Consider the following 10719-nt stretch of genomic DNA (forward strand, 5'->3'; position numbering starts at 1 on the left):
TTTGTGGTTTATATCAACGATTTGGATGAAAACATAGATGGTATGATTAGCAGGTTCGCAGATGACTCTAGTGTGGGTGGTATCATGGATAGCGAAAACGGTTATCAAAATTGTAGCAACATCTTGATCAGTTGGGCAAATGGGCTGAGGAATGGTCAATGGAGTTCATGCAGATTAGTGTGACGTGTTGCATTTTGGAAAGTCAAAACAGGGCAGAACCTTTACAGTGAATTGCAGGGCCCTGGGGAGTATTGTAGAGCAGAGGGATCTAGGAGTACAGGCACATAGTGCCTTGAAAATGGCGTCACAAGTGGACAGAATGGCCAAGAAGGCTTTTGGTACATTGACCTTCATCAGTCAGGATATTGAGTATAGAAATATAGAAAATAGGTGCAGGAGCAGGCCATTCGGCCCTTCGAGCCAGCATGGCTGATCATCTAAAATCAGTACCCCATTCTGTCTTTTTCCCCATATCCCTTGATTTGCTTAGCCCTCAGAGCTAAATCTAACTCTCTCTTGAAAACATCCAGTGAATTGGCCTCCACTGCCTTCTGTGGCAGAGAATTCCACAGATTCACAACTCTCTGGGTGAAAAAGTTTTTCCTCATCTCAATCCTAAAGGCCTACCCCTTATTCGTAAACTGTAACCCCTGGTTCTGGACTCCCCGAACATCGGGAACATTTTTCCTGCTTCTAGCCTGTCCAATTCTCAAAGAATTTTATATGTTTCTATAAGATCCCATCTCATCCTTCTAAATTCCAGCGAATACAAGCCAAGTCGACCCATTCTTTCATCATACGGCAGTCCCACCATTCCAGGAATTAACCTGGTGAACCTACGTTGCATTCCCTCAATAGCAATAATGTCCTTCCTCAAATTAGGAGACCAAAATTACACACAATACTCCAGGTGCAGTCTCATCAGGGCCCTGTACAACTGCAGTAGGACTTCCTTGCTCCTAAACTCAAATCCTCTCGCAATGAAGGCCAACATGCCTTTGGCTTTCTTCACTGCCTGCTGTACCTGCAAGCTTACTTTCAGTGACTGTCAGGATATTGACAGTGATGTACAAGCACACCCAGGTCTCGTTGCACCTCCCTTTCTCCTAATCTGACACCATTCAGATAATAATCTGCCTTCCTGTTCTTGCCACCAAAGTGGATAAACTCATATTTATCCACATTATACTGCATCTGTCATGCTTCTGCCCACTCACCCAACCTATCCAAACCACCCTGCAGCCTCATAGCATCCTCCTCGCAGCTCACACAGCTACCTAACTTTGTGTCATCTGCAAATGTAGAGATGTCACATTTAATCCCCTCGTCTAAATTGTTAATATTGGGATATTAAGTTGGGATATTAAGTTGGGGTATTACAATTCTTACAGGCGAAATTACAATGTGCTGCCAATAAACGATGTCAGAGAGCGTATACAACCAATTCCTTATTGTTTATCTTAATTTCATCCTAATTTGGAAATTAGTAGCATTTGGCGTTTTCAAAAAAACTGCAGCAGTTTGATATTTCTGGAATTAACATCATTAACACCACTCTTCCCCCCCTCCCCCCCCCTCCCCCCATCAATCCTAAAGCACACGAGAAAGTTCACGTTCTCCAGAGATGCTGCCTGACCCGCTGTGTTGCTCCAGCACTTTGTGTGTGTTTTCCTTAATATGACTTAACCCTGTTTTTGCCCAAATAATGTGTAGACTTTAGAGATATGGCGTGGAGACAGGCCCTTCGGCCCACCGAGTCCGCCCCGACTAGCGATCAACCCCGTACACTAACACAAAACTACACATTTGGGACAATTTACAATTTTTACTGAAACCAAATAACCTGCAAACCTGCACATCTTTGGTGTGTCGGAGGAAACCAGAACACCCAGGGTAAACCCAGAGGGAGAACGTAGAAACTCTGTACAAACAGCACCCGTAGTCAGGGTCGAATCCGGATCTCTGGCGCTGTGAGGCAGCAATTCTACCGCTGCGCCACCGCGCCACAGTTTAGCCTCCGGCCCATATATGCACAGGACCAATATAAAACTCATTTTGAGCAGAGTACCTTGGATGAAATGCCTTTCTTCGAAACTCACCCCCCCCCCCCCCCCCCCATTGAAGTTTAGAACCTCAGACACTTTGGTCCATCCAGCTGTACACACCGAATGAATCAGAACATTGAAAATAAATATCTGTTAACTTCACACGACCTCTGCATGTCGAGAGCGTTTAATATCAGACGCGGTGTTTCAAATAGATACAAAAATGTACAATAAATTAAGGTTAGCGGTAGGGACATGTAGGGAAATTCAGGAGAATAATTCCTAAAAACTGCAGACATTGGAACTCTCTGTACGATATAGGTTTTCGATGTAGGTTATAAGTTTAACCCTATGCAATTAGTTGTTATTAGCGCCAAAAGTAATGGTATTTTAAAAGAAAATATACAAATTTAGTCCATCAGATTTCTGTACACGACATTCACCACGCAGCCAGTGCTAAAACGCACATTTTCAAACAGAAAGTGTCTTCTATCTTGTGAAGAGGAAAGATAGCTCATTTATTAAGTGTCTTTAAAAAGTGAGTAACAATCACAGAAGGGTTTCAACCCTGTCATTCAGCAGCCGGTTTCATTATACCAAATGGTAGTGTAAGAAAATAACTGCAGATGCTGGTACAAATCGAAGGTATTTATCCACAAAATGCTGGAGTAACTCAGCAGGTCAGGCAGCATCTCAGGAGAGAAGGAATGGGTGACGTTTCGGGTCGAGACTCTTCTTAATAAAATGTCAATAATTCTACACTAAATACTCCATGAATGAATTAGCAGGGTGTTTTTTTTTCATCTTCACGCACAAATCCGAAAACAAGCAACTTCATTCCGGTTTGAATGGCAGATTCTTGATCAGTAAGGGGGTTATGGGGAGAAGGCAGGAGAATGACAGGGGTTGACAGGGAAAGATAGAACAGCCATGATTCAATGGCGGAGTAGACTTGATGGGCCGAATGGCCTAATTCTGCTCCGAGAACTTACGAACGGTATCGCGCGGAGTTTTCGCCAGTTCGTTGGGTCTAAGTGTCGAAGGAGCTCGGTGGAACATTTTAAAATGCACAACAGAATTGCGAGGTGAAACATCGTGTCTATGATTCGACAATGCGTAACGCACGCTGAGCTCATTCTGATCGCGGTTCGTTGTAAACTCCACCAGACAGCTTCTGAAATGGAGCGGGTGGCGGGGCACTCCGCGTCCACGGGAGCCATCCATCCCTGGCGTGCTTGGGTCGGCTTCGGGCCGCTTCACCTTCGAGCCGACCGCAAGAGGAGAATAGCGAGCCTGCCCTCCCTCCCGACTCATACATAGGCAGAGTCGCTGGACTGAGTTCGCCCGAAGTTAGGCACCCCGATTCTGTGCGGCGAGTCTTTGTTCCTGATCTCGTATATGGATTTGCGCCGCTCCTGCGCCCCCCTCACCGCCGTTTTGATCTTCCTCCAACCCAAGTGGTTCAACTCAGCCAGATTGAGGATCACGCAAAGACCACTCACGGCGAACATGAAGACAAGGAAGACAGTCTTCTCCGTGGGCCTGGACACATAGCACTCGACCACCTTCACGCACGGGTATCGGTTACACTCACACATAGACGGCACCTTGAATCCGTAGAGGAAGTACTGTCCCATCAAGAAACCAATCTCCAAAGCATTCCTGAAAACCACCTGGATGATGTAGAAACGCGAGATCCCTTCCTGCCGTCGGATCTTTGACATTTTGCTGTTCCTCGCAGCCGAGTTTTGCATTTCTTTAACTTCTAAAAAGTCCGACTGCATGTCCTTGGTGGAAATTTCCGAGTTCTGCAGCACCCCGTTCACTGTCGTGTTTTTGATCTTGTTGTCTTCTCGCTTCTTGTCTTTGTCCAGGGTGATGAAGACGGTGGAGTACTGTCTCTCTCGCTGTTTGGAGGACTGGTGCACCGAGTACGTTATAAAGCACAGGCTAGGCGTGCATACCATGATGATCTGGAAAACCCAATACCGTATATGTGAGATGGGAAATGTTTTGTCGTAGCAAGCCTGGTTGCAGCCCGGCTGCAGGGTGTTGCATACAAACATGGTCTGCTCGTCATCATACACTGTCTCGCCCACGATGGCCACCACCAAGATTCGGAAAATCACTACTACTGTCAGCAAGATCCTGCGAGGAGAGATACAGAGAATCCAATTCACACAGTCTCTCTCATACATTACCAAAACATCCACAATACCGCGCTGCGAGCCTTTGCCCCGTACTCTAAAACCACTTTTATAACCCCCGCGAACCAGTCAGATCTAAAAAGCACCAATAATCGTAAAATGGAGACACGAGAAACTGCAGGAAACTGCTGAAATCTTGAGCAAAACACAAAGTTCTGGAGGAATTCAGCGGGTCTGGCAGCATCTGTGGAGGGAATATATCGGCGACGTTTCGAGAGGACTTTTCCCATTCAAGATGTGGCCTGACCCGCTGAGTTCCTCCAGCACCTTGTGTTTTGACCAAACAGTTGTTAACTTTGGAGGAGAAGCTTCAAAGGACAAAAGGACACAAAGTGCTGAATCAACTCAACGGGTCAGGCAGCATCTTTGAAGAACACGGTCGAGACCCGAAACATCGCCTATTCATGTTCTCCAGAGATGCTGCCTGACCCGCCGAGTTACTCCAGCACTTTGTGTCCATTCGTGTATTAACCAGCTTCCGCAGTTCTTTGTGTCTACACTGTTACACATCAATGTACATATCCATCAACTGCCAATAATATTTCGCGAAAGATAACTTATACAATCGCTTCCATTCGCGCGTCCCTATCTGCTTGCTACAAGGTACCTTTGAAAATTCCTGGATTTGAGACGTTCGACTACCTGGATTGAAAAGAGGCTACTGGCAAAGTTAACCGTCATTATGGATACATAATAATGGATTAAAGTCTTCGGAATGAGTGCAACACCCGATGGGTTCGCCGCGTTAAAGGTTCATTTGCTGATTTTGCAGATCTTGGCAATCCGCTTACCTTCCTATCATTGTCGAATGCTGTTGAACAGCCGCCTCCAGCAACCTCTCTAGTATTGTCCATTCTCCCATCTCTGTGCATCCGGCGAGACGAGCGGCGACTAAAGCACGGCCGTGCTGGTGGATTTCACCCTCCTTTTATTCTCTATGAAACAAACCAAAAAAAAATCTGTCCAAACCGTCCCCTTTAGCACGGCCGGTCGAAGTGTTAACGCAGAACTGTACCTGGCAACTCAGCGCCTTCCCGTCCTTGGTCTGAAGTGCCGATTAATTTAATCTCATTCGCTTCGGAGAGGAGGATGAAACAGCCCGAATGGGGGAAGGTGGTATTTAGAGTCATGCCGGTTTTAATCTTCCTTTAAATACTTTCCTCCTGCGTCACGCACAGGCAGGTTTTTTTTTGTGGACATCAGCTAAATGAAGAAGGATTTTCTCGATTTCATTATTTTGAAATATCCCAGGACAGATTAATTTGCAGTAACATTTGCATTGTAATCTTATACTCCCAAAATAACTGGCGTGCAGAAGTGGCCAGCAAAGCCAAATGCTAAACCGTAAACCCGAGCGGCTCGTTGAACACAGCGATGGTTCCCCGTGATGACACATCCTCCCACCCGCTACTTGCAGCCTGAAGAAGGGGTCCCCACCCGAAAAGCCACCCCATGCTTTTACTCCAGAGATGCTGCCTGACCCGCGGTGTTGCTCCAGCACTTTGTTTACATCTTTGACGACACAATCGCGATGGGTTTGAGTTAATATAGAGAGAGATACAAAGTCGTTGGAGTAATGAGACGCTCTGCTTGAAGCCCCCGCTGTGGTCTGAAGCAACGTTCAAATTTGGGGGGGAAACACAAAAAGCTGGAGTAACTCAGCTGGTCAGGCACCATCTCTGGAAGGAAAGGACGGGCGATGTTTTGGGTCGGGAGCCCGTTCCAGCTCGACCCCGAAATGTCACCTATCCTTGATCTCCAGAGATGCTGCCTGGCCTGCTGAGTTACTCCGGCACTTTGTAGTTTTACTCAAGATTCCAACACCTGCAGTTCCATGTGTCTATGATGTTCAAAGCATCTGGAGTGGAAAGGAACTGCAGATGCTGGAATAGTTTTAGTTTAGTTTAGAGATACAGCGTGGAAACAAACCGTTCGGCCCACTGAGTCTGCACATGCCAGCGATCATCCGTTCACACTAGTTCTGTCCTGCACACTAGGGGCGATTTTACAGAAGTCGATTCACTTACAAGCCTCCACATCAATCCTGTTCTGCTTTAAATTCTCCTCCATTTGAAATATCACCCTGAACTGGACATATATTTTTATCTTTTTCAAAAAAGAAAGAGTGCTGGAGTAAATCAGCAGGTCAGGCAGCATCTCTGGAAATGATGAAGGGTCCTGAACCAAAATGCCACCTATCCATGTTCTCCAAGGATGCCGCGTGACCCGCTGAGTTGCTCTTGCATTTTGTGTCTGGTTTTTTTTTGTTGGAAATCAGCGTCAGCAGTTCCTTGTTTCTATGAATACTCTGCATTTCTGAGGTTTTGGTGGCAGTGTGAGCAGCGAGGAGGATACTATGAGGTTGCAGGGTGACTTGGATGGGTTGGATAAGTGGGCAAATACATGGCAGATGCAGTATAATATGGATAAATGTGAGGTTATCCACTTGGTGGCAAGAACCAGGAAGGCAGATTATTATCTGAATGGTGTCAGATGAGAAGAAAGGGAGGTGCAACGAGTCCTGCGTGTGCTTGTACATCAGTCAATGAAAGTAAGTATGCAGGTACAGCAGGCAGTCAAGAAAGCCAAGGGCATGTTGGCCTTCATTGCAATAGGATTTGAGTTTAGGAGCAAGGAGGTCATATCATATCATATATATATACAGCCGGAAACAGGCCTTTTCGGCCCACCAAGTCCGTGCCGCCCAGCGATCCCCGTACATTAACACTATCCTACACCCACTAGGGACAATTTTTACATTTACCCAGCCAATTAACCTACAAACCTGTACGTCTTTGGAGTGTACATCCTATTGCAGTTGTACAGGGCCCTGGTGAGACCACACCTGGAGTATTGAGTCTCCTGGAATTTTGGTCTCCTAATTTGAGGAAGGACATTATTGTAGCGTAGGTTCACCAGGTTAATTCCTGGGATGGCGGGATTGCCGTATGATAAAAGAATGGCTCGACTGGGCTTGTATTCGCTGGAATTTAGAAGGATGAGAGGGGATCATATAGAAACGTATAAAATTCTTAAAGGATTGGCCAGGGTAGATGCAGGAAAAATGTTCCCGATGTTGGGGGAGTCCAGAACCAGGGGTTACAGTTTAAGAATAAGGGGCAGGCCATTTAGGACTGAGATGAGGAAAAGCCTTTTCACCCAGAAAATTGTGAATCTGTGGAATTCTCTGCCACAGAAGACAGTGATGGCCAATTCATTGGATGTTTTCAAGAGAGAGTTAGATTTGGCTCTTCGGCCTAAGGGAATCAATGAATATGGGGGAAAAACCAAAATGGGGAACTGATTTTAGATGATCAGCCATGATCAAATTGAATGGTGGTGCTGTCTACTCCTGCACCTATTTTTCTATGTTTCTTTGTCTTTGAGGGTAACCTGCTCCTGTTCTGATTTGGTGGGGGTTCTGAAGTGACGGATGTGGCCAATGTGGGGAATAGACTCTTCCACAGATGGGCATTTGGTGACTGACAAACAGACAGGGGGGTTTAGTTAGTGAAGTGGTCCCTCTGTATGCTGCTAGTTCACAGACTGGTGCATAAACATGGTGGGCCAAAGGGCCCCATTCCTGTAGAACCAATGAACTGCAGATGTTGGTTTATACCAAAAATAGACACAAAGCATTTCTGGACTAAAAAGAATGGATGACGCTTCAGGTTGGGCCTGAAGAAGGGTTTTGACCTGAAACATCACCCATCCTTTTTTCTCCAGAGATGCTGCCTGGCCCACTGAGTCACCCCAGCACTTTGTGTCCATCTGAGGGCCCACTCCCGTCCTGCATTGTTCTCTGTTCCATCTTTCCATTGAAAGTCCACAAAAGTCAGAAGTGGTATATTTAATCCGACTGCTCTGCTGATAAGGCTTATTTGCCTGCAAAATAAAATATAATATAATCAATATCCTGAATTCCATTTTAAATATGGTGTGATATCAGTATTTGAACATTACAAAGTTAGTCTGATTGTTTGAAGTGCCTGCTGTGTCACAAAGTACCATCACCCAGGTGTTTTGGGGCTTACCGTTGGTACGAAGGACGCATACAGTGAGTGATAGGACAGCCTGGATAGCCACATACATGGCTGGCACATTAAGGCACAGGTACAGCAGGCAGTGAAGAAAGCCAATGGAATGTTGGCCTTCATAACAAGAGTTGAATATAGGAGCAAAGAGGTCCTTCTGCAGTTGTACAGGGCCCTAGTGAGACCGCACCTGGAGTACTGTGTGCAGTTTTGGTCTCCAAATTTGAGGAAGGATATTCTTGCTATTGAGGGTGTGCAGCGTAGGTTTACTAGGTTAATTCCCGGAATGGCGGGACTGTCATATGTTGAAAGACTGGAGCGACTAGGCTTGTATACACTGGAATTTAGAAGGATGAGAGGAGATCTTATCGAAACGTATAAGATTATTAAGGGGTTGGACACGTTAGAGGCAGGAAACATGTTCCCAATGTTGGGGGAGTCCAGAACAAGGGGCCACAGTTTAAGAATAAGGGGTAGGCCATTTAGAACTGAGATGAGGAAAAACTTTTTCAGTCAGAGAGTTGTGAATCTGTGGAATTCTCTGCCTCAGATGGCAGTGGAGGCCAATTCTCTGACTGCATTCAAGAGAGAGCTAGATAGAGCTCTTGAGGATAGCTGAGTCAGGGGGTATGGGGAGAAGGCAGGAATGGGGTACTGATTGAGAATGATCAGCCATGATCACATTGAATGGCGGTGCTGGCTCAAAGGGCCGAATGGCCTCCTCCTGCACCTATTGTCTATTGCCTCAAACATGACCCGTGACACTCAATACCATTCCCAATTGCCTACAGACGGGAAGTGACACAGCTGGCGTCCTGGTGCCATCGCAACAACCTGGAGCTCAATGCTCTTAAGACAGTGGAACTAATTGTAGATTTTCGAAGAGCTCCCCCTCCCCTCCCCCCACTCACCATCAACAACACCATAGTCACATCTGTGGAGTCATTTAAGTTCCTTGGAACCATCATCTCCAGGGACCTTAATTGGGGGGCCACCATCGACTCCACAGTCAAAAAGGCCCAACAGAGGACATACTTCCTGCGGCAACTGAGGAAACACAATCTGCCACATTGAGTCCATCCTCACCTTCTCCATCATGGTCTGGTTTGGCTCAGCCACCAAGCACGACATCTGGAGGCTGCAACGGATCGTTCGCACAGCTGAGAAGGTAGTCGGCTGCAACCTTCCCCCCATTGACGAACTGTACACTGCAAGGGCCAGGAAGCGACCCCTCTCACCCTGGCCACAAACTCTTTGAAGCACTTCCCTCTGGAAAGCAACTCCGGACTGTCAAAGCAGTCACAGCCAGACATAAAAACAGCTTTTTTTCCACGAGTGGTAGTTCTACTCAATAACCAAAGTCTGTAGTTTCTTTTTTGCTCTGGTTTATTTTCACCCACGTTTGGACCATAATGTTGAATCCTTATTGTTTTGATGTGTTTATGCTTTATTCTTAATTGTTAACTGTATTGTTGTGTTATCATTTGTGAGCGGAGCACCAAGGCACATTCCTTGCATATGCTCATACTTGGCCAATAAACTTATTCATTCATTTATTCATTCATTCATTCATTCATTCAATGCTCCTTCTCCACTTTCCGCATCCAGGGTTGGAAATTCCCAGAAGTCAGAGGGTTGCTGCATTTCTCGAGGAAGCTTTGAGCACATCAATGAATCCTTTTCTCTGTCTACCAGCAATCTCTTCCCATTACAGAGCTCGGAACAGAATGTGTTAGGATTCTGGTGTTGAGCATGTTTGATGCAAATTTTCAAATATATTTAAGGATTGAAATAATTTAAATAGGCGAATTAGGATCTAGATTAGGCCACTTAGTTCTTCTAGTCTGCACTGCTATTTGATAAGATCATGGCTGCTGGTTGAAATTAAAAAATATGTTAAATAAATGCAGATGGTTTGTACTTCTGGAGCCCTTGCGCTACTCTTAGTGAAATTAATTTATAAATTTGCTTTAACTGCACCAGAAACCAAAAATTGGGTCAGCCATAACTTCCAAAAGATTGTCACATTACCCATCACTTTTAGAAATTTCAACCCAATCTTGACTTGTGCTCTTGAAAGGGATATCTTCCAGGGATGACTCGGTTAACATATGATGATTGTTTGACAGCATTGGACCTGCACTCGATGGTGTTTAGAAGGATGAGGGGGGGACATCATTGAAACTTACCAAATAGTGAAAGGCCTGGATAGAATGGATGTGGAAAGGATGTTTCTATTAGTGGGAGAATCTTGAAGCAGAGGGCTCAGACTCAGAATAAAAGGATGTACCTTTGCAGAGGAGATGAGGAGGAATTTCTTTCATTGCCACAGACTGCTGTGGAGGCAAAGCCCTTGGGTGTTTCCAAAGCAGAGATTGACAGATTCTTGATTAGGAAGGGTGTCAAAGGTTATGGGGAGAAAGCAGGAAAATG

The 10719-nt window shown here is 45.6% G+C and overlaps 1 protein-coding gene across 3 annotated transcripts; it reads right to left on the reverse strand.

The window, feature by feature from the left end:
- Positions 1–2247: 2247 nt before the first annotated feature.
- On the reverse strand, positions 2248–5591 carry LOC144597627 (gap junction delta-2 protein). 3 transcript variants are annotated; one of them, XM_078407132.1, is made up of 3 exons: positions 5268–5591; positions 5044–5187; positions 2248–4193 (listed from the first exon to the last, which is right to left on the reverse strand). In XM_078407132.1, exons 2-3 carry the CDS (start codon positions 5112–5114, stop codon positions 3356–3358), a joined length of 909 nt encoding a protein of 302 aa, XP_078263258.1. In that variant the 5' UTR covers positions 5115–5187; positions 5268–5591; the 3' UTR covers positions 2248–3355. The 3 variants fall into 3 exon arrangements, with proteins under 3 accessions (XP_078263258.1, XP_078263260.1, XP_078263259.1); XM_078407134.1 differs by lacking the exon at positions 5044–5187; XM_078407133.1 differs by having other exon boundaries at positions 5044–5591.
- Between the last annotated feature and the right edge of the window lie 5128 nt (positions 5592–10719).

The sequence above is a fragment of the Rhinoraja longicauda genome, chromosome 10, assembly GCF_053455715.1.
Source record: "Rhinoraja longicauda isolate Sanriku21f chromosome 10, sRhiLon1.1, whole genome shotgun sequence".
Taxonomy (NCBI): Eukaryota; Metazoa; Chordata; class Chondrichthyes; order Rajiformes; family Arhynchobatidae; genus Rhinoraja; species Rhinoraja longicauda.